General features: G+C 39.8%; 6 protein-coding genes and 1 long non-coding RNA gene across 8 annotated transcripts; 1 reads left to right on the forward strand and 6 right to left on the reverse strand.

Annotated features, from left to right (window-relative positions):
- Window positions 1–1,934: 1,934 nt before the first annotated feature.
- LOC104823922 lies at window positions 1,935–3,326 on the reverse strand. The gene is made up of 3 exons (XR_773379.2): window positions 2,949–3,326; window positions 2,463–2,548; window positions 1,935–2,363 (listed from the first exon to the last, which is right to left on the reverse strand). It is a non-coding gene; the product is annotated as an uncharacterized LOC104823922 (long non-coding RNA).
- A 1,953-nt stretch (window positions 3,327–5,279) lies between these two features.
- On the reverse strand, window positions 5,280–7,978 carry LOC104823923 (putative rRNA methyltransferase YlbH). The gene is made up of 10 exons (XM_010555717.2): window positions 7,718–7,978; window positions 7,503–7,591; window positions 7,131–7,229; window positions 6,853–6,957; window positions 6,627–6,731; window positions 6,285–6,423; window positions 6,048–6,163; window positions 5,905–5,961; window positions 5,629–5,819; window positions 5,280–5,471 (listed from the first exon to the last, which is right to left on the reverse strand). The coding sequence occupies exons 1-9, from the start codon at window positions 7,887–7,889 to the stop codon at window positions 5,742–5,744; spliced, it is 960 nt and encodes a 319-aa protein (XP_010554019.1). The 5' UTR covers window positions 7,890–7,978; the 3' UTR covers window positions 5,280–5,471; window positions 5,629–5,741.
- Window positions 7,979–8,760: 782 nt separating this feature from the next.
- Window positions 8,761–11,325, reverse strand: LOC104823924 (probable prolyl 4-hydroxylase 7). 2 transcript variants are annotated; one of them, XM_010555720.2, is made up of 9 exons: window positions 11,043–11,325; window positions 10,806–10,892; window positions 10,640–10,697; window positions 10,395–10,499; window positions 9,989–10,046; window positions 9,723–9,898; window positions 9,572–9,632; window positions 9,099–9,417; window positions 8,761–9,008 (listed from the first exon to the last, which is right to left on the reverse strand). In XM_010555720.2, the coding sequence occupies exons 1-8, from the start codon at window positions 11,147–11,149 to the stop codon at window positions 9,116–9,118; spliced, it is 954 nt and encodes a 317-aa protein (XP_010554022.1). In that variant the 5' UTR covers window positions 11,150–11,325; the 3' UTR covers window positions 8,761–9,008; window positions 9,099–9,115. The 2 variants fall into 2 exon arrangements, with proteins under 2 accessions (XP_010554022.1, XP_010554021.1); XM_010555719.2 differs by having other exon boundaries at window positions 8,761–9,417; window positions 11,043–11,324.
- Window positions 11,326–12,639: 1,314 nt separating this feature from the next.
- LOC104823925 (thaumatin-like protein) lies at window positions 12,640–13,980 on the forward strand. The gene is made up of 4 exons (XM_010555721.1): window positions 12,640–12,716; window positions 12,833–13,060; window positions 13,204–13,430; window positions 13,537–13,980. The coding sequence occupies exons 1-4, from the start codon at window positions 12,650–12,652 to the stop codon at window positions 13,789–13,791; spliced, it is 777 nt and encodes a 258-aa protein (XP_010554023.1). The 5' UTR covers window positions 12,640–12,649; the 3' UTR covers window positions 13,792–13,980.
- A 102-nt stretch (window positions 13,981–14,082) lies between these two features.
- On the reverse strand, window positions 14,083–16,373 carry LOC104823926 (pentatricopeptide repeat-containing protein At5g39980, chloroplastic). Its single transcript, XM_010555722.1, has one exon. The coding sequence runs from the start codon at window positions 16,329–16,331 to the stop codon at window positions 14,268–14,270; it is 2,064 nt and encodes a 687-aa protein (XP_010554024.1). The 5' UTR covers window positions 16,332–16,373; the 3' UTR covers window positions 14,083–14,267.
- Window positions 16,374–16,493: 120 nt separating this feature from the next.
- LOC104823927 (putative pentatricopeptide repeat-containing protein At3g28640) lies at window positions 16,494–19,386 on the reverse strand. Its single transcript, XM_010555723.1, has 2 exons — window positions 17,213–19,386; window positions 16,494–17,112 (listed from the first exon to the last, which is right to left on the reverse strand). Exon 1 carries the CDS (start codon window positions 19,347–19,349, stop codon window positions 17,820–17,822), a length of 1,530 nt encoding a protein of 509 aa, XP_010554025.1. The 5' UTR covers window positions 19,350–19,386; the 3' UTR covers window positions 16,494–17,112; window positions 17,213–17,819.
- A 557-nt stretch (window positions 19,387–19,943) lies between these two features.
- On the reverse strand, window positions 19,944–23,021 carry LOC104823928 (protein arginine methyltransferase NDUFAF7 homolog, mitochondrial). Its single transcript, XM_010555724.2, has 10 exons — window positions 22,684–23,021; window positions 22,509–22,570; window positions 22,205–22,348; window positions 21,952–22,062; window positions 21,652–21,847; window positions 21,412–21,470; window positions 21,254–21,306; window positions 20,957–21,179; window positions 20,718–20,826; window positions 19,944–20,405 (listed from the first exon to the last, which is right to left on the reverse strand). Exons 1-10 carry the CDS (start codon window positions 22,889–22,891, stop codon window positions 20,143–20,145), a joined length of 1,428 nt encoding a protein of 475 aa, XP_010554026.1. The 5' UTR covers window positions 22,892–23,021; the 3' UTR covers window positions 19,944–20,142.
- Window positions 23,022–23,376: the final 355 nt, after the last annotated feature.

Below are 23,376 nucleotides of genomic sequence, written 5' to 3' on the forward strand. Positions count from 1 at the left end.
AGGAATTACAATATTTATAGTTTTAAAACACAAGCATAGTATCTCGTTTAATTAATATCAATATTTAAAATTAAATTAATTTTAAATATTATGATTTTATTTAAAATATATTTCACATCTTCTTATATCTTCCGGTATATTCTCCGTGTCTCGATATTAAAATTAACATTAATGTTTATCTCACGAAGCCGATCCACGAGGGCCAGTCTATGTCATTACACGTGTTGTTAAAATTTGATAGGAAAAAATCTGGGAAAATTAAAGCTTTTTCCAAAAAAAATACCCAATTTATCAAAATGTTCCAGAAAAAGATCCAATTTTTAATTTACCAAATCAATAACCGATTTGATCAATCTTTCACAAGGGACAGCATGTGTATATACGTGTGTTGTAGAATTTGATAGAAAAAGTTTTGGAAAATTAAATATCCAATTTGTCAAAATGTTAAAGAAAAAATTTCAATTTGTATGATTTGATACATTTTTCGGGACCGATTCAATAGAGAACAGAGAACGACGTTAAAACGGATGTTCAAATAGAATGACATGTGTGCCGCCACCGCAACACATCGACGACGGGTGTATGCCACGTCAGTATAAATGAAAATTATAAAATTTAATCGGTTTATCCTAACCGGAAAACAAGAGATAACCGGGTTGGTAAATTCAATTTGAACCCAGTACCGCAAACTAACTAAAATGTTATGCAAACATTTTTCTATTCCAGAACCCAGTACCGCAAACTAACTAAAAAAAGAATTTGCAAGTGTCAATTCCACCAAAAAAAAATCCAAATATCGATTTAGCCATCACTTTTTAATATAAAATAGAGTTTGATATAATAAAAAATTTAACAAAAAAATCAAATTTAAACCTGGTGGGAGGAAGATTTGCGAATGCATGGGCTCATAATGCAAAGATCAAATATTATCCAATGGATACCACAGTCGCACAAAATCTGTTGGGTTGGGCTGAACATAATGGGCCAAACGGGCCCAAAATGCAATTACCCACAAAGAAGGGGGAGAATTTTAAAAATAAAAAACATTAGTTCCTAAATTTTACGAATTTGTTGTCTCTTGATTTGTCCGGTAGTGGTCTCAGTGATTTTATTTATATATTTTTAGATATTTTGTTAATTCTAGAAGATACTATACCATTGCAATTTCCATATATAAATATCGTAATTATCTATTTTTCTGGATTCTGATATGTCTGAGATCTGAAACTCAGTTTGGATTTAAAAAAAGGATTTTGAATTTCTGAAGTGTTGGAAGACCAAGAGAAGAAAAGTTAGGGAGAAGTCTATCTCAATTAGAAAATGAACCTTTTTACACGAGATTGTGGGTTCGATTCCTTTTGAATTTTGATTTTTTTTAACCGATTAGTTTCGGATACTTTACTGGTTCCGCGTGGTTTATCGTCTATTACGTGAAATCGAAGGTTTACTGTCCGATAACGTTATCGGACCCGCCACGGGATGGTTCTACCGTTACAGAAAAAAAAAATGAAGAACAGCTTCATTGTAACTTTTTACCAAAAAAACACACAGAAAGTACGGAAAACATGTTTAAAGAAAAAGACACCGGAAAATTGGAATCCGTGTCCCCATGCCAAAAAAAAAAAAGAAAAGAAAGAGGATTCTCTCATCAGAATCTCACTTTGGACCAAAAGTCTTTCAGCTTGCTTCTCGGAGAGAGAGAGAGAGAGAGCTCTTTCCTCCTGCATTTCACCTGTTATATGCTACCAAAATACCAGAAAAAAAACATTTTCTGGGTACTGATCATTAGAGAATTCCCATATCTAACCAGATAGCAAACCCATGATTTGGATCTGTGGATTCTAAACCGCATAATAGCCTCAAAGGAGTTGCCACGCTATGAGAATAGATGTGATCTTAAAGCGTTGTTGTTAAAAGAGATGGAAAAAAAGAGAAACCATAAAGAAAGGGGCCCTGACCATGCAAATGACCACCACCACCAGTGTTTAAGGGGAAATTGTTTTTTGGAAACAGAGCAACTTTAGTTAATGGGCGCTTTAAGCAGGGGACAGAACACCAAAGCAAGCTTCAAACAAAGCATACATTTCAAAAAGAAAACGGCAAAGAAAGAAAGATAGACACAGACCCTTAGAAGGCCCTTCAGTCTTCTTCGTTCGCTTAGCATCTGCCTCAACAACTCCACGATTTTTCCCCGTCGGGGGGAAAAGTTGCAGACTTGGCTCAAAGAATCTATGGGGTTTAAAAGGGTCTGTCTATGGATTGGCATATCTCTCAAGTTATGGCTTACCCCCAAGAAACACAGGCTTCTTGTTCTTGACATGAAAACGCAGTCTACAGGGCGCCTTGATTTCACGATACGTGCTCTGCAGCCACAGTGAGTTAATAGTAAGGGAAGCCCGAGTCGTGAAAACGTGATGTTTACATGATATTGTAGCAGAACGCTCGTCAATGTTTTCGCGTACCAAAATTCATATTGTAATCCACGGTTGGTTATGGTCTCCCAGCGTGCAATCAGACTCCTGGTGATCGTCTAGATGTCTCCGCCCTCCTGAACAAAAAAACGTCTGTCGGAGTTTAGTTTGTCGGCCTAAAAATTAGAGAAAGGGAACTGAAGAGGTTACGATAAAACCTGATATCATCATCATCCGCAAAAATGCATTCTAAAAGATGAATCCTTTAATGGCATATGGTATAGGAAACACTTGAAAAGAAGGAAGGAAGAAAATAGAATCATGGGTACTTATCTTGATAGTCACCACCTGTTATTGGTGTATGTGTTGGAATTACACTAAAGAAGTCTTGAATTGAGCAAAAGCTATAAAGATCAGTTTAAGCCAGTTTCAAGCAAAATTCTCAATGGCCATACAGATGAGTAATCTTTGGTTTAGGTAAAAGAGGACAGAAGAAACGTGAGTAAAATTATCTAACTCGAAAGGGAAAACATGTACCTGTTGTGAATGGGATCAGGTCCATTGGGCACTTTTCTCTTGCTCGCGTAAAACAGATCCAAGTCTCGGGCAAAACGATCAGTGCCTTTCCCGTTGGGCCGCCGCAAAGTTCCTACTCTTTCTACTGATGGAATCCTCACCACTGGAATATCTTTTCTGGCTTCAGAGTTTGCAAACATACCCACGAGAAGAAACACGATGAAACCCGTAGCTCCAAGTAAAGATCCACTGCCTCTCTTCATGTTTTTCCTGTGACTTATGCCCTGCAACTTCCCGGTTAGCATTAAACAGACTGAACAAAACATCCCAGATTGTGATGAAGTGACTGTCACAGGAATAGAGGTTCTTGGACAGAAAGAGAAAACAAAAGTGGAAAGGGAAAGAAATGGATACCACAGTCGCACAAAATCTGTTGGGTTGGGCTGAACATAATGGGCCAAACGGGCCCAAAATGCAATTACCCACAAAGAAGGGGGAGAATTTTAAAAATAAAAAACATTAGTTCCTAAATTTTACGAATTTGTTGTCTCTTGATTTGTCCGGTAGTGGTCTCAGTGATTTTATTTATATATTTTTAGATATTTTGTTAATTCTAGAAGATACTATACCATTGCAATTTCCATATATAAATATCGTAATTATCTATTTTTCTGGATTCTGATATGTCTGAGATCTGAAACTCAGTTTGGATTTAAAAAAAGGATTTTGAATTTCTGAAGTGTTGGAAGACCAAGAGAAGAAAAGTTAGGGAGAAGTCTATCTCAATTAGAAAATGAACCTTTTTACACGAGATTGTGGGTTCGATTCCTTTTGAATTTTGATTTTTTTTAACCGATTAGTTTCGGATACTTTACTGGTTCCGCGTGGTTTATCGTCTATTACGTGAAATCGAAGGTTTACTGTCCGATAACGTTATCGGACCCGCCACGGGATGGTTCTACCGTTACAGAAAAAAAAAATGAAGAACAGCTTCATTGTAACTTTTTACCAAAAAAACACACAGAAAGTACGGAAAACATGTTTAAAGAAAAAGACACCGGAAAATTGGAATCCGTGTCCCCATGCCAAAAAAAAAAAAGAAAAGAAAGAGGATTCTCTCATCAGAATCTCACTTTGGACCAAAAGTCTTCAATCCGTTGATTGGTCCTATTTAAAGATGAAGCACACAAAGCAACAGCACTGTCATAATACATACATACATACATACATATATGCATGTGTATATGTACACGTAGATAGAGAAAGTGATCCATAACATAGCTTTATATAACATCTGGGCCCGTTAAGAACCCTTTTTCTTTGCTTTGATTTGTGCATTTTCATGCATCAAACCACTTGGGACCTCACTAACGCCCCTGACTACACATATTTTTAAGCAACTTAAAGACACAGGAAAATGTACCTTTTGTGGCTGAGTATTAATAAGCCTGCTACTTTCCCTGTCACCATATTAAATCTCTGGGAGGTGCTCTTAGACCAATAACAAAAACAATGAAGATTATGTAATGCATATTTACGAAAAACCCTCTCGAAAGAACCTTTGGAGGAGCTGCAGTTTTCTTCCTTGTTAAGTATTGCTGCCTACCCTTAATGCCAATGACCACAACAGAGCAAAAACAGCTGAAAATCACTTCTTCTGTCTGGTGCTCTTTAGTATTTGAAGGCTAAAAGATATGATTTGAAACTAATTTACGCTTTCCGGTAACACCTTAACACTAACAGTAAACCTCTATGCCTCAAAAGCAAAGAAGATCATATCATGATTCATGAACTTCCTTAGAGATGTAAGCGCCGTGAAACATATGTGAGAATTTAACTCTAACTACCAAAACACCAACTTCGTGGGGAAAAAAAAGATCCAATATTCCATTGACAGCTTGGGAAGATTCAGGGTTCAGCCAGTTTGATTTCATTTCACAAGCAAACTTCCTTTTTGTCCATGGTGGGCAAGAGAGGCTTACCCTTTTTATAGTAAAGCCAAAGTATAAACAAGCCATGGTCCCACAATCCCTTGCCATATTTGTTTCCCTGCATTATTAAGGGATCCTACACATGGATAGTGCCCTACAACATTGATTCCTACAATCTCCATCTGCACAGGCATGCAAAATATTGCCCTCTAGAGATCTCAAGTTCAAGACACTTGCTTTGCTAAAGAGCTCTTTTATGAAGTAAACTGAATCCAAGAAAGGGATGCATACGTACCTCAGTTCCCGTCTCTTCAACAAAGATTCTCTATAAATAAATGTTAACCAAAAGGTCTTGATGTGGAATGCATGCATATAGCGAGTTGCTGCCTCAAACCTTAAGTTTAATCAATAGAGGCCAATGGAAACGCACAAAGGAGAAACCTTTATTTGATCGGATAACTCGTATTGTATATATCCGCTTGACAAATATATATGAAACATACAGAGTTACCATTCTCTTGACCATATATTAGCATTAGAAGATCTTAGGATTTGGTATAATTCTCTGAGGATGCAGCAATAAGCGAAAAAGGAGATTGATGGACAAAAGCACCTGCAAAATTAACCCATGAAACAAGATCTGAGAAGTTCAAATGGAAAGGAAATGCTCACGTAACACATTGCAGAAGCAAATACGACAAACCGAATCATATCAACGTGAACTTTATCATCGCCAGAGTTGTAATAACATTTTCATCAAAGCCACTTACTCTGGCATTTGGAGACTTTTAGAACAATATTAGCCACTTAGGCTTAGCCTCTACTCCTTGCCTTTAACCAACTAACTAGAGCTAAAAATTGACCATTGAGGTTCACTATGCCTTCAAGATTTTCTCGGCTTCTGGGCCCATTTCGGTCCATATATTGCCAGATGTGTTCGACCAAACCTCCGATCAGTCAACTGCATAATGCCAATCATTAATGACAAACATGCCTCAGTCTCCCATCACCAAACAATACTAGCAACAAAGACCAAAAAAAGTTACCTTTTCGAGGCATCCACATGTATCAAGCATTTCGGTTCTTAAAGGATACTCGACCACCTATATCAAATGTATCCGAGAAAGATTGAGAAACAAACACTAAAATATACCGGTTGGTTTAGAAATGACAGTAAACAGCTACCCACAATAAATGTGTCCGTCCCAATCACCGCTGACTTAGAGATCTGATCCATCAGAACCTCATAATCAACCTCCATGTAAGGTGGTGTTACGCTGACATAATCAAATGGTCCATCCTTACCTAATAGTAAAGATTATACGAATTCAATCATTAGGTAAGACTAAACTTGCGGATATGTTACGAACAATGAACTTTGTGATCGTTTCAACTCATCGAGACAACAAGACAAGGCAAGACATACCTAGTAATTTATCTGCCTGTTTCAGGAAGTTTTCAACTTGAGTAGTATGTATAACCGAATGCTCAAGAAACCCAGTGTGTTCCAAATTCGGCTCTAGAACATTTGAAACAACCCAGGGATCCATCTCAACAAAGTGTGCCTGAAAAAAAAACACAAATCCAATATGGAAACAAGTGTTAGAGATTATTTCAAGAACAGGAAAATCAATACAAAAAAATTCCAGAAGAAACTAGTTAGAATTCTTCACGAGAATTTGCTGGTTTGATAATCGATGGACAATGTCAGATAAAAAAACTTTTTGAATATGTGCACAAAAAACTATCTATGGATTCTTTCAGCTACCTCGGTACATCCTCGGCTGATTGCTTCAATTCCAACAGATCCTGTACCACTGTACAAGTCCAACCATTTACCGGGACGCAAAGATGTTGGACATCCACCAGCAGCCTAAACGAAATGGAAGAATCAGACATCGAATAGCAATCACGCTGAACAAGTAGCATCTCTAAACCAAAGGTAATAATCCAGGCAAAAAAAAAAAAGCCGATATATGTCTTATGACTCTTACTTGGAGAATACCAAAAGCTGCCCCTTTCACAACTTCCATCATGGGTCTCACATCCATGCCCTTAAGAGAGAGCAGTTTCTTTCGTTTGGCCTTCCCACCAAGAACCTAGAACACGAGACACCTAAATTGTTAGATTCATACAGTGGGGATAACTCAAAAAACAGAACCAAATGAACAGGAATACTCAGACATGTCATGATACATCCAAATTCCAGATATAACCTTCAAAAGGGTATGCTGGTGAGAAGGAAATATGAACAAAAAGCAAACGCACGCACCTGAAGCAACTTATGCGTTGTTCTAGGCGGCTGCTTAGCGCCTTCCTCCTCTGGTCTGTTCCTCATTCCACTCTTTAGCTCTTCTTTTCTTCTTATCAACTGTGAATGATTTTGAGCAGCGAATTTTCACGTTATTACAAAGCAAATTAGAATAAACACAATGGGCCATAAGATTTGACATTTTCACTGAATGACACTACATGTGTTTCCAAGACTGGAGTTCAGGGTTAAATCCAGGAAAAAAGATAAATTCTCTGCAAAATCAAAATCAGTAAATCCATCGAATTCTCTGCAAATTAGCAACTTTCTGAGACTAAAGTTTCCGCAACCAAAAACGCATAATTATGAAGAAAGACAGAACAGGCAGTGAACCTTAGACTGAGACACATATTCATTGGCATCATAACCATATCGTTCGAGCAACAATTTCTTTTCTTCGCTTGCCAAACCGCCACCTGAATCTGATTCCACAGAAACCACGAGAAATATCCCAGAAAATGAGAGAAACGCACACCCTTTTGTAATTAAGCAGATTGGAAACGGGAAAAAAAATTGTGCTAATTTTCTGAAAGGGAAAAAGTGCAGACTTTTTTTACGAGATGATACGATGGTAATGGCGGATTTGCGATCCCGACACGGAGTTGAGAATCTGAAGAGTTTAACTGTAGGGAGAGAAGAATACTCGGCGCCCAGATTCTTGTTCATATCGAAATTGATTCCAAGCGGGGAGAGGATGAGAGACGATGACGCGAACGCCATTGCTAAAAAGTTTCGAGCTTTGCAAAGTGTAGAGTTTCTCGGTAGCTGCCAAGACGAGCAAGAGATATCACGGCGTGAACCCTCTTGGCGAAGTAGAGGATTTTGTCAAGCCTCCATCAATTTTAAAGATTTCGAGTCTTGACCGTCAAAGATCTTGGGCCGTTAAATATCCCTCATTTGATTATGCAACTGATGATGTTAATTAGATTTCAGACAACATCATAGTAAATTCCAAGAACATGGGAACTTAGAGTTGAGGAAAGAAGAGCAAAACATACTGAACCACATAGTTCTTGTTTCACAAGTTGCTAAATCTCAAGGTACTGCAGCACTGCATTTAAAATTTCATCCCCCAAGAGAAAGGTCTAATGCTCGAAATCATTCAAGAATGGAGGAAATTGTGACTGCATCTCTTTGTCTCGGTCCAGTATTTCATCCACAGAGAAACTCCTGGAATGATGATCGTACCTTCCCGAGGCCTCAGATGCGATTTTCTTGGAGCTGTACTCGTCTCCGCTGTTTATGTTGCTGTTATGAGGAAGAATACGAAGATGTATCGTCGTTGAACAGATAGCGCGAGTGGTTAGAGACAAGGCAAGGATTCGAGGTTTCAGATGAAGGGTTTGTAAGGACAGAACTCTAAGTTTCTTGCATGATTGGCTGCGATGGAAAGTAAGTGATTTTTTTATCATCAGAACATGAAATTTAAATGGATTCATATGGAAGAACACCAACATAATCAAATACACCGAGTTCTGGATTCAAGATAAGATGAGTCCTGAAACTTCAGATACAATGCGGCCGAAGCTTTTGTTAATGGCCAAGACATGATCTTTATACATAAACATACGAGTGTATATACACACATATATAAGAAACAGAGGCAAGGTTCCATCCCAGTTCATGCTTACAATAGTCAGATACAGTCTTAAATAGACAACTCCTGTGTTTAGTACCAAAGCACGAGTGTGTATATACACGCATATATAAGAAACAGAACATGAGAATTATAGCACATGAGAAATTCTTCTGATAAGAAAGATCAGTAAACACGTATTATTCCAAGTTCTTTCTATTGAACCGTCTGTAAACTGCATCAAGAAAAGTCAGGATTTTGAACTGCCAAAAGAATGGTATTAGGATTCTCGATCTCACATTGTAAAAAAAAACGGTCTTTTTCGCTATACAAAAGTTCGATCCTTTACTTACTCGAGCTGTTTCGTTTTCTAAGATGAACAAACCTTGCAGCTCTTTCTGCAAAATCCTGGTTCTTCGTCGGTACCCACCATGTAAGTAGGGTTCTTGTCACATTCACCGGCTTTCGCCCATGTTACACAGTTCTCATTCTCGTCCACGCACTTTGATTTTGATTTCAACGATCTATCGAATGATTTCACATGAATCCACCTGGTTGCAGACCATTTTTCGCCCTCGATGACTGGGCAGCTTCCGTGCAAACTGCTCGGATCTGTAGTTGCATTAGGGTGAAGATTGAAGAACAGTAAAGCGTCACCTTTCCTGGGTTTCACTGCAAGAACACAAAATCCAGTTATTTAAGATCCCAATTCGGACAATTGCAAATTCGTATTTCTTTTCCTTGACAAACTCAACTGCCTACTTGTTGGAGTGTGTGAAACTTGAAAAACACATTAATGCGATTGAAAATAAATCTGAGGTTGTACCTGCATAGCCCTTTTTAGCACATTCTGACCAGCTATCGTCCTTCGGCTGAGAATCTTTAGCCTAAAGGAAAGTGATTGATATTAAATGATAGCCAAAGGTCGAAAATTTCTTCACGAAGGTCATGGAGCAACGTATGATCTTTTTCTTTACCTCTGCCATTGGAAAGATGGTTTCTCCACCCTTCTCGACGGTGGACAAGTACATCAAAACAGTGGCAAACCGATGACCACCAAGTGCTATATTGGCCTGGTCATGAAAGTAATCAAAATGCGGCTCATACTTCTGACCATACTCATAGTGCAGAACTTGAATGGATTCCCCGTTTTCTGATCGCCAAAGGAAGAATCATATAAGAAACTATATATCAAATGATTTGTGGTCACGGTTAGAAAGATCAGTCAGTTCTTAGATTTCACCTTCGGGAAGAAATGTCCAAGCAGCAAGTCTATCTTCAACGTTAGCTACTACTTCATCCTGCACCGTGAAACAGCTTATCACAGGGGAATCTAAATTTGACGCCGAAAACTTTCACCAGTAAAGGATGGACAGAAACACCGTAAAGACACAGAGGTTGTCATAAGCATAATCCCAAAAAGTGGGAACATAACATGTTGAGAAGGAATCAGACAACTTGTTAACAGCTTGGCTGATAGATTCAACAGATTGGTAGCCATGGAAAGAGGCAGCGAAAGCAATGAGACGACTTGAAGGAAGCTAGAATAGGTCATTGATTATAAACAATTTTACATCAATCTATCGTTTTCCTTAGGAATTCCGACATTCTCTGAGATTCAACTTGATACAAAAGACATTAAACCTCACCTGTCTTTTCTTTAGAAACATTCCAGAACTTGTGCGTACTTCACTTTCTACGCTCTCACCCGAATCATTATCCGCCACCATGGACTTCTCGAGCTTATCTTTCGCCTAAATCAAAATCAAAATCAAAATTCAAAAACTTTCTGAATTCCGTTGCAAGGAGGTTAACCCTGATCATTACCAGTTCCCCAAAATCTCTATGTGGTCACAGAAAATTGAGGAGAAAGAAAAAGAACTTTGTTGCTAACCAAGGTAACGAGATGATCACATTCTTCATCCGACAGAAATCCCTTGTATAAGAATGCCCTGAACAAAAGAAATCCACGATTCACAAACTTATAACACAAATGGCGAAACAAAGATCAATTTTTTTCAAAAAAATTCAGAGTTCTCTGACATGGGAAGGACAATTACCTGGGCCTCCAAGAGAGCTGAGTGACACGAGTTGGATCAAAACCAAGGGAAGAACCACTCGTTTTCATCTTAATCACCGACCCATCTCTGCAAAAATTCAAACCGAACGAAAGGGAAACTGAAATTCTCAGACGCCCAATTCGGGAGAAGACAAACGAATCCCACCGAGATCGAAATCATACACAGCCACATTGAGGATAATACAAACATCAAAATAGAGCCAGACAGGGACCGTACGTATTCTTCTGGGAGAGCATGCGAGGGAATCGGACGGCAGCGGAGGAAAATTGAGGGAAAACGAGGAGAAAACAGATGGAAAACGCGAGAAAACCCCGAGAACCCATCGGAAAATCTTCCCCTCTCGTTTGCTCAGTCACGTGAAAGAAGAAGACTTGAAAGACGACGTGATTTGTTCTCTCTCTCTCTCTCTCTTCCAAGAATCTTCTTCTTCTCCTTCTTTTCTTTAGGGATTTCAACAATTTTGGTCGTTAAATATTTAAAGGGAGAGCGCCCACTGAAATTTATAGCCTCCGTTTACAAAAATCCCATTTGACTCAAAATCGATTTAGAGACAGACGCTGCTGATTTTCTGGAAAGTTCCAGCTATTTTTTGCATTGGAAAATAATGTAAAAACATTAAAAAAATCGCAAATAGTTACATTATTTTTTTTTTATTTTTTTCTTTATATTGACGAATCCATCTATACATATTACCAATTCGGATTTTGAAATGTAAAAAATATTTGGATTTTGGATACATACTAATGATGAACGTCTATGCAAAGATTTAAAAAAAAAAAATCTTCCGTTAAATAACAAGTCATTAAATTGGGGCAGAAAATGAAATGCATTTAATGTATTAGATTGTGTAGTGATGGAATTCTGCAAACCTTTTGGTCAATGAAAACACTATTTTGCCGCCATTAAAGAGAATAAAATTTGTAAGCTTTCTATAAAAACGTGTCGCCCACTTTTAGGCCCATTAACAGTTCTTATTGGGCCTATGATTTAACTCGTACTGGCCCATCTTATTCTATACTATCGACACAGTTACACTTACATGTATTACAGTGTTTAGGCAAAGAAATATTTGGATACACGGATAGGGTGTCCAATTGGGTTATTAATAGAATAGGTAAATCGAAGCAAATATAAATATAAGATATAAATGTAATCAAATCAAAATCGAAAATATAAAAATCCAACGGTTATAATTTTATTAAACTGAAAAAAAAAATGAAATGGAACAGATTAAAAAATAACCGAAACATCCAATAATTTTTTTGAAAAAATAATTTTTTTACAGTAAAAAACGAATTTGAACCGAACCAAAGTTTATATAAAACAAAATGATTATAGTTTTCTTATAATCGAAATAGCCGAACTCGAATATAACTGAATCAAACCCGAAATATTGATCACCCCTATACACGGATATCCAAACTCAAATGCCAGCATATTTTCACCTGAAAGTTGTCAAGCATGAATAACAGAAAAAAGTTACAAAACCAAACCTTATATTTACACAATAGCATTACACAAATATTTTCTGAGAATATAATATAAAAATCATATACATACAGACATATATGTATATATTATTCCGAATGCGTAATTATCAAATTTGCACGCCTGAAAATTCTTGATTTTGTTGCAAGAAACAATGTTTACCATTAAAAAAAACTACATTTGGTCTCTTACCTTGAAAGAAAACACACTACTAATCCTATCCTTCAAGCATAATCTAAGATTGGAAACGGAAAAAAAAAATACATCACGTTTTCTCACTTTATAAATACCTCAAGTTCATCAGGAAAATCAAATCATAAACCCTAGTTTCCAACATGAATTTCCATGCAGACGTCGCCGTCTGGTTACATCTTCTCATAATATCGAGTTGTATGTTATATGGTATGTGTGTGTGTGTATATATATATAATATGATACCCTTTTTTCTTTATCATTCGATCTTATATTATCATGTAATGATGCCATGAGGTAACGTTTTATGAACTATGATGACGCAGGGAAAGTAGCGAGTCATGAAGTAACGTTTTATGTTCATAACAGATGTCCATTCCCGATTTGGCCGGCGATTGCCCCCAACTCCGGCCACCCCGTGTTGGCTTCCGGAGGATTTTTCCTCCCTTGCGGGGACTCGAGACGTATCGACATCCCTTGGGGCTGGAACGGCCGGCTGTGGGCCCGAACCGGCTGCAACTTCGACTCCAACTGGAACCAGGCTTGTGAAACAGGTGGTCCATATGATAATTTTTTCTTTCTAGGGTTATAACATCTTCGTTTTCAGATTGAACTGGATGGGGTATGAGGAGCTAAAATAATTCTAGGGTTCATTAGATAATACATTGATATGTAATTGTAATATGAATGGTTACAGGCGATTGTGATGGACGTTTAGAGTGTAATGGAATGATCGGGAAACCTCCGGTGACTCTAATCCAACTGGCGGTTCAGTCCGATAGATCCAAACCTAATTTCTATGACGTGAGCCTCGTGGATGGATATAACATTCCGGTCGCTGTGAATTCGAAACCGGTGTCATCCAAATGCACAATCTCCGGTTGCCAGAAAGATCTCAAGGGCACGTGCCCTGATGAACTCGAGGTGAGTTCACTCGCTCTAACTCGTTTTTTTTGGAACGTTGAAATTAATCCGAATTCAATCTGTGTCTTTTTTTTTTTATAATTTTGATTCTCCTGTCATTGACTAGGTGTTGAACAAGGAGGGCAAGGTCGTGGCATGCAAGAGCGCGTGTTTGGCGTTCGATAACGATAGATTCTGTTGCCGGAATTCGTACGGAACGCCGGAGAAATGCAGACCGAACACTTACTCGACGATGTTCAAGGAAGCTTGTCCGAATTACTACAGCTACGCTTACGACACTCCTCCTCCTTTGGTGACTTGCTTTGCCAAAGAGTACGTCGTCACGTTTTGTCCTTCGAATTGGGGTCATAGTTATGCATAAAAACGCATTTTTTTATTTTCAAAACTATATATTATCTAAGAAATCAATGTATTATTTAAAATATGCCTTTACCATGTTTCTACAAATTTTTCTTGTTCTTCCCCTTTTTGGTCTTTCTCCATGGCAGAGACCAAACCAAACGTTCTGTAAGGTCATTTCAGTGAACTCTCAGAGACAAAGTTTGGAACTTTTCCAAAGGATTCGGAACTTTAGGGAAAACCCATTTCAGTGATCGAGGAAAAGGTTCAAATGGAACCCCCCAAACAGATCCATTTCCAGACATCTGGGAACTTGAAAACTGAAAACTTTCAACGAATTTTAGGGAGTTTTAATCCAAACTGTAATCTTGAAGTCAAGATTATTTTGTCTTAATGTATGAAGTTAGTATCAGACTGGAATGCATTGAAGCTTTTGACTTTACATATACACACATTACAGAAACTGCAGATACACAGGAAGTCTGCATTACAGAGTATTCAGACACGTTTATTCAGATATGTATCGTCGGAAAACGGCTTCAGAATTCCACGTTCTCGCATTTGGTTCATGATCCTCGAAGCATCGTTTAGTCTGTTGGCTCTTTCGTAAAGCCCAGCAGTGACAAGATGCAACTCTTTCTTGTTGACGTTGAGATCAGAATCTAATCTCTCGAACAGCTTCTCCACCATGTCGAAGTCTTTCTTTGCAGCATATATACTCAACATCTGGAAATGAACTTCATCTGGGAACACACATCCTTCCTCTTGCATTTCTCTATAAACCGCATCCGCCTTCTCAAACTCACGTCGTTTCCCGTATGCATTCAAGACTAGAGCTATTGAATTGGAATCGGGGAAATAACCAGCTTCTCTCATCTTCTCGAATACCTCCATGACATTAGCATATTTTTGGTTCCTGGAGTAGAGATCGATCAGACAGCAGAAAACCGATATGTCTTTTACCTCGCCAGAATCAATAGCCTGACGGAAAACCCATGTTGCCTCTTCGATCCTACCAGCTTTGGCAAGAATGGTAATAGCTGTTTCCCTAGGGATATTATCCGGGCGCTTTAACTCCAGTAGCAGGCGTTTAGCATGACCCACTAGACCAACCCTTTCGTAAGCCACAATCATTGTTTGATAAAGAACTTGATCGATCTCCACTCCCGAGCTTCTCAACTTCTGAAAGAGCAGCGCAGCTCGGTCCAATTTCCCTGCCTTGCCCCAGATCGATATAATAGTCGAGTATGTAATGGCGTTAGGTTCAACTCCTCGGCTCTGCATCTCTTGCACAAGATTCGTTGCTTTTTCATGCTCGAGAGATTTCCCATAGATCTTAATCATCGTGTTAAAAGTAACCACATTCTGTTCAATGTCTTTCCTCTGCATCAACCTGAAAAGATGAATGGCTTCACCGAAAAGCTCAGCCTCGCCATATACCCTCAAGATGGTATTATAGCTAACAACGTTTGGCTCGATGCCCATTTTCTTCATACTCCAAAACAATCTATCGGCTTCTTTTACCATATCAAGCTGACCATAAACATCGATCATTATATTGCAAGTGGTTAGATCAAGCGGGCAATTCACCTCCTTCATCTCTGCAAAAACAGATAAACCTTCCAAGAACTTCTGGTTCTCAACATACATGCTCAATAAGGTGGAGTAACTAACAGTATTGGGCGAGATACCAGCTTCATTCATCTCCTTAATAAGCAACCGTGCCTCTCTAAACAGCTTGGCCTTAGCATACACATTGATCATCGAGTTATATGCAACAATATCAGGCGTGATACCAGACCTCTTTAACCTCGAAAAGATCGAAATAGCCTTGGAGTAATCACACAACCTCCTCGAAAGCTCGATCAAGTTGCTGTACAACACAAGATCACCAGGAACGCGGTCCTGTTCCATCTTTTGAAGCCAAGAAAGAGCCGAATCGAACATACCCTCCTTGCCAAATGACGTGATCAGTGTAGAGTAAGTGTACTTATCAGGAGCAAGAGCTCTCTGGCGCATTTCGTCGAACAGTCCGTGCGCAATGTCAAACTGCTTATCCCGGAGGACATTGCGGAGAACGACATTGTAGGCGAAAACAGAGGGCGTGTACTTGGCTTCCTCGAGAATCCAATCGAGCAATGCCAGAGATCTCTGCCAGTCCTTTTCGCGGGAAAGGAGAGAAACCATAAACCGTATGGACAATTGTCTGTCCTTGTAGGGAGAAAGTACGGAATAGAGCTCTTCCTCGTTCTGGGTCTGGTCTATCGAAGCCAGAAGCTCGTCCATGTCGACGCTGTGATCGGAAAGGACAGACCTTTGGTACCTCCGACGTCTCGGGAACCCCTGAAACGACGGCGTCGCCTTCTCCGGCGTTCTTCTCCATGCACCTTTGGTTGGTGAGGATGGTGAAGACGAAGCAGAGACAGAGTGGAGAAGGAGATGGGTATTGCGCTTCCTGGTTCTAGGGTTCGAGAAGGGTATGAAGATGTAAATATGATGAGGTCCGACAAAGGGCAATGGCGGAAGAGGAGGAGGAGATGATGAAACAATGTCTACTACCATCGCAGACACAATTGAAATATCTACTTGAGCCTAGATAATGTATAAATGCTTGTTCTTTCTTCCATTAATGTAAATGTGTCATGTGTGTGTGTATATATATACGCAATGTATAAATATGCTTATAGGCTAATTCCATGATATCTTATTACCACAATTAGGAAGAAAGAAACCCCTTGTCTTTTCTCTTGTCGAAATCAAATTAAGCTTCAAAGATTACAAAAAAGACACTTGAGGAACTCATGAATCTCTCTCCGCATCTCCATTATGAATTCAGATGTGAATTCTCAAGATTTCACGTGAGAGATCATAAAGATTTAGATTCATACAACTTGATTTCTGCTGTTGTCTGCAATATATTTGCTCCAATGAATCCTCTGTACGGATTCTTCTGTGATGTCTTAGTTGAAAGTTCTGCGTTTTGGACATGACAGAAGCAGAAACGGAGATTTTTCAGAAAGGCCATGACAGTGCGTTTGTGTAGCCACCATGACAAGTACCTTTCGGCAGGGGATGATGAAGGGTATTGAACCCTAAACACTAAAACCTTATGGATCGTGGAGAAGAAGAACATTATCCCATGGGCTCAAGAGCTGCTTTGGTAAGTACCTCACAGCCTCGAACATGCCATTGCTCCTTGGCACGACGAGCAAGAAGGTCCTTCAGATGCCGCCGCCGAGGAGACTCGGCTCATCCAATGAGTGGAAACCCATCAAGGAAGGTGTCCAACTCCGGCTCAAGAGACAAGGTCCAGCCAGCTCTTGTAAAATCTCTTGTAGTGTTCCTGAAAAGTTCAGAGATTATTCAGACAATTCTTTGTCCTGTGATTGAACATTTTACATAAAATGATCTACGAATTGCAATTCAATAGGTATGGACAGCACCTTCGAGCCATCGGAGGATTGCCGCCACAGAGGAACTCCGTCACACATGATACTTCCACGTAGGAGCCACACCAAGACTGGGTTCTCTGGGATGTTGATATTTTGGAGAGCAAAAAGAAGAGAGCTCCAGAACCATGAGGAACTCTGTTCGCCAAAAGGATTCTCTCTCAAATCTCCAACTGAGGTTTGCTAGCTCCGCACTAAGATGATCAAATAACTAAGCTTAGCATTATTATGTGCTATGGAGAAACTTACTATATTCACTGAGAATCTATCGATGTATAAAAAGGGACAACAATGCCACTCCCATGGCCCCTTTTGGGAGATTCCTCCATTTGTTGAATTCTTCCTTTAATTTTCCCATTCTTGTTTCGGGGGTCAGAAACTTGCCTCCATAGGTACTCCCTTTTAGCATTCTGGCAGAACCTTCGAGTGTCTTTTGTGGGTTACAGGTGTTGAACAGAAACTTCCTTCTTTGAGAAAATATAGCTCGAGAGTCTCCTCAGATAGATTAGCCACTTCAAGAATGGATTCTACAGTTATGTTCAACAGACAAACCGCGTTAAATCTCTGAGAACAATGCAGTAGCATACATAAGACATGCTGGCTACAGTTTCTGTAAGGAATCAACAGATAGCAGCTGAAGCATTGTGTGAATTTGCAGCAGATTTGGGTGTGAACCATCTCCCGACACAAACTCATTTACATTTCCATCAACCTCTAACACACTGCATCCTGGTGCCTTCTTTATGCCCTTCTGACCTATCATCCGACGAATCTTAGATGCCTCTTCACTTCTTTGGACACTGAAGTAGATATTAGACAGTTGAACAAGAGCTGCTTCCTCTTCATCAGCGTTTCCTTTCTCTAGATCGAGAAGATTCTTAACAGCTATTTCGGCAAGTTCAACATTCTTGTGTGTACGACAACCATTTAGTAGAGCACCCCATACAGATGCAAGCGGTGTCATGGGCATTCTTTCTATAAGATCAAACGCTTCATTTAACTGTCCAGCTCTGCACATCAGATCTACTATACTGCTGTAATGTTCATGCTTGGGAGTAATTCCATATCGAGCTTCCATATTATTTAACAGTGATCTGCCTTCCTCTAGAAGTCCTCCATGGGCACAGGCACCTAAGACCCCAAGAAGTACTACCCCATCGGGCTTAATAGCATCTTCTTTTTCCATTCGCTCTAAACACATGATCGCTTTTCTCGCATACCCGTAAACTGCATATCCTCCAATCATGGCTGCCCAAGAAAAGACGTTCCTTTTACTCAACTTCTTGAAGACTTCCACTGCCATCTCTATGCAACCACACTTGGCATACATATCAACTAGTGCCGTTCCTATAAATACATCGGTTTCAAATCCTTTCTTCCTCTTCACTAAATCATGAATCCACTTTCCTTGAGCAAGAGCCCCAGCTTGTGCACAGACTTTTAGCGCGGTGGTAACACAGAATTTGTCGGGCTCCGTCCCTGAAACCAGCATCTCTCTGAAGACCCGTAAACCCTCGGAAGCCAAACCACATCTTACATATCCGTTCATTAGAACATCCCACTTGACAACATCTCGGTAAGGAATTTCATCGAACACTTTGCGTGCCTCTCGCAACTCCTTATCTTCTGCATAGAGCCGCAAGACTCCCGTCTGAACATGACCATCCGAAGCCAGTATGCCATTCTTTATCACACAACAGTGAATCTGCCTACCCGTAGAGAACAAACACGAGCTCAGGCAAGAAACCAAAACCCAATGAAACGTGAGATTACTGGGAGCTACAAAATCTCCATCTTCCTCCAACATCAGACGGAAAAATCGGATACCCAGATGAGGATGAGAGCTACGAGAACTGATTCTGATCATAGTATCATAAACAAACGAATTCCGAGTTTCAATTGAGTGGAAAACAAGGGAAACGTAAGGAAGGTGTTTGTCCACATTCGAGAGAGGTACAAAGGCTGTGAGAAGTTTGCTAATCGCGTACGTGTTCCGGTGAACGCCGTGAGCGATGAACACCGCATGGGCCTCCTTGATCTGTCTCACGGTGACGCAGCGCTCAGCCGCCGCGATTAAGCTCTTCCATGATTGCTGGAAACCTCCGTGACCAGACAGGAGACTCAGACTCATCACCCCTTACGATTCAAGGGACGCAAGGAACACGGGTTTTTTTTACCCAGATGGTCGCATCTATTTCACCAGTACACCACCGAAAACATAACACATTTTTTTTCTGTGAAAAGACAAAATTACCTTTACTAAATTACGATATTTATCCGTTCGAAAACAACTTCGTTATTACGACTTCGTAATTAAATCTAAATATAGTTACAATTGATTCTAAAAAAGGTGGCAAAAAAATCATCTATCTTATTTTAATTGTATATCAGTTAGTCGTAATAAGGTCGCAAAAAATAAAACGAAAAGGGTATTTCGGACTTTTCGGTTAAAATTGAAATTTTTTTTTTTTTTCGGTGGTATACACTGAAATAGATACGATCCAAAGTGGGTTATTCAGGTGATTTTCCCAACGAACACAGGATTAGCGGTTTAATAAAATAATGATGAACGGCCAGTTAAAAAAACGGCACGATGTCTGACCAGACAAAAGAAAGAAAAACGTCCGAACCTTTCTAAACGTTATGCCGTTTTCGGATTATCCAGAAGCACATCATGTCGTTTCATTTGTCAAACCAAAGTGGTGATGCACCCAAGCTCTTCCAATGGAGTTAAACAGTGCTATTGTATTAAGTCTTCCAGAGATGATACAAGATCATGTAATGAGCATATGAAGCTAAAAAAACAATTGTTACAAAATTGCATTAACTTGCGAAATGCTTACTATCGAAATAGAACCCCACCCGGTTTTCCTAGAAACTATAAAGCTTATTCATTCGAAAACCTTACAGAAAGTTTGGATCTTTCACGGAAATGGGACAGGAACTCCTTGGTTCTTGTTAACGATAGCCATGGCGAGATACCTCGTGCCCATACCAATGGGGGCTTGTTCATCGGGTCCTTCCCAGAATGGAGCTTCACCATCTCCAACCAGACGCCAGTACCCCGTTCTGAGCGACTCAGCTTGCTCGTCGTCACAATTCTGCAGCAATGCTTCGACTCGGAAGTTTATTCCAAGAGAACCCAGGAACTGTGACTGAGTCATGGGTCCATGGACCGAGACATTTTCTGCAGAAACCACAAGGTTTTGGACTTGATCAGTAAGGTGTGTCTCTAAGTCACACAGATTTTTAACCTGTGTGATTTTGAATTAGTTTAGGGTTTAGGGCTTCAGTGCACAAAAACAGATGTACCATGTAGCTGTCTCTCTAAAGTTAAACCAAACCCATATAAATATGGCAACTTTGAATAGGATGTATATATATCACACAACAAAAAACAAAGCCTGATGATTGTCTCCGGTTGTCTGCAGTTACTAGAACTGTATGATAAGGGCCACAAGTACTAAAGCCTTCTGGCAGAAAGCCATTAGAAACCAACCTGAAGCTTCCTCAGCAGAATGCTTTATAGCAGGAAAATCGACATAGGCACTTAGATCTGCTGACCCGGGATCATCCAGTATATCCACAAACTTGTGTTTTCGTATAGCCTACAAAACATTATTTGCGAGAACGGTAAGAAAACTCATGGTTGGGTCATGACCCGCGATGCAAAAATGAAAAATAAAGCTCATAAGCAGCCAGACAGATTCACATTCAGAACAGTTTTAGGGCATCAACCTGAAGACTGTCTGAAACTAATCCATTCAGCCCGTAATCAATTATGAGTGCTCCCCCTCCATCCGAGCCTATCCTCTTGGCAATTGCTTGGGTCAAATCCACAGATTTTGGGCTGATCTCGACGTGTTCAAGTTTCTTGATTTCTTCAGGTGCAGCCCACGTGCAACGTTTCATGAGATACAGGGCTGCAGGTGTAGGCTGTGGGGACAGAACGAAACGAAACCTAAACCAACAACTTATCAATCAAATGTGCATGGTTTTACAAATCTGCCAGGGTAAAAATATCCGAACTCTTACTGTGAATTTTCTCCAACATCAATCATTTTCTCGCACCAGCCACGCGAAGATTTCTGCAAAGTTTTAATCTAATAAGATACATAAACTAGCTGGCAATAAAAGACAGCGTATAGCAATTTTTCCCCTCCACATAAAGGTGAAACATGAATGTGACTAACCTGGAATTGATGAACTGGAAGAGCATCATAGAACTCATGAGCTATTATTATCGTCGGTACTGCCAAATAAGCAATAAGCAATAAAAAAAAAACAGGATATCAGGAGAAAAGATGAAAAATATCAGGGTCCCTGGAACTAAACATATTTAGCATATTGCATTTCGGTCAACTTTATAGATATTACCGCCTAAATGATTATCCAGTAAAGTCTCGGAATAAATGTGGCAAAAAGGCGCATACCTCCTGATGGAACTTCCTCAAGTGTGGCATGCCAGGATACAGGCATTCCAGTGAATGAGCTAATAGCTTTCTTCTCGGAACACCCATCTTCATCCGTGCATTTCAGGGCCTGGTGCTGAAGCTTCTGTAGTGTGGGACTACATTCCACCAAATGTATATGCAATGATTCGGTGAAAGTTTTGAACTTTGATGTACCCTACAAGGGAAAAGTCACATGAGAAAGCAGTGAGTGAGAAATCTTTCAGTACTCGAGACAAAATTAGAAATCTGAAAAACATAGCATAACAGCAAAATTCATACACGGAGGAGATCAGCCATGAGTGTTCCTCGACCTGGACCTAGTTCGATGAGATTCACCTTCTCAGGCTGTCCCATCTGCTGCCACAGACACATGGCCCAAACACCAACCATCTGAGACCAAAACACCACGAAAGATAGATCAATTTTCAGCATTGAATAATAAAACTAGATATGATACGAACCCGAAAAGACACACCTTCAGTGCAAAGCACAAGTATTCAAACACCAAAACCAGAAATGAAAATGCAATCACCTCTCCAAACATCTGGCTTACTTCCGGAGAAGTAATGAAATCACCTTGTGCTCCGAATACATCACGATTGATGTAGAATCCAGCCTTAGGGTTAGTCAAGACTTCCTCCATGTACTCTGCCACTGAGATTGGACCACCCCGAAACTAACAAAACCATTGATAAATCTATCAAATTCTGCACTTATTGATAAATAAAACCCTCAAAATCAGTGAAAATCTTGCACCGATACATGTTTCTAATCACGAGACCAACAAAAAGTTCGAGACTTTCAGATTAAAAGGCCAAGTGCCTGAAGGGTAATACCTTGATAATGCTCTTGAGGTGCTTGACGAGTTCCGAATCCGGAAAGGGTTCATGGGAATGCTCTAGATTTCCAAACACAAGCAAAACGATCAGACCCGAATCAGTAAAACTCAATTCCGATCACATGAAACAGACATCCCACTTCATAAAATCTATGCAAAGGTCGGAAACGTACCAGGAGGATTGAAGAGACCTGAACGGTCAACGGAAATGGTTGTTCCGGAGGCGGAAGGTCCGTCGTCGGCATGTTCTCCGGGACTATTATCCGGGAGGGGAGACTCCGGCGAAGAAGAAAACGGGAAAAGGGAAGATTTTTGGAAGAAAGGAGTCGCCGAAGAGAGGAAACGGCGAGTGGGCGCTTGTGTTAGCAGTTTTCTCAGCATTTTCGTCCGAACTGGAAACCAACTATCTGGGCTCGCCGTAGGGTGAGGAAGATGACTGAGAATCGTTGAGGGCCTTGAGGCATCGAATTCATTGATTTCGTCGAACTGTGGGTCGAAGGGGGAGTAGACAAAATCTGTAATCAAACCGGAGCAAATATAGCTAGCCGGCGGACATCAGACCGAACCGGAAATTACATCCGGTTATCGTTCTCCTCGGAAACGGCGTCGTTTCGCTTCGAATCAATACCCTAAAATCAACGGGAGAAGCGTTTTCCATGTTTTAGATCATCGAGATCCAACCAACCATATATTCCTTTGAGATTTTGAGCGGTTGATTTAATATTAGATTTTTTTATGCTATTTAAATAAATATTAACTAACAAAGCAATTACAAAAAAAAAAAAAATGGAAAAGAATGTTGACCAGATCTGAAATTCATTTCGGACAAAGGTACAGCCCACTTCTCTTTCTACCCCTTTCCCTAT

This window comes from Tarenaya hassleriana, unplaced genomic scaffold (genome assembly GCF_000463585.1).
Source record: "Tarenaya hassleriana unplaced genomic scaffold, ASM46358v1 Cleome4, whole genome shotgun sequence".
NCBI classification, from domain to species: Eukaryota; Viridiplantae; Streptophyta; class Magnoliopsida; order Brassicales; family Cleomaceae; genus Tarenaya; species Tarenaya hassleriana.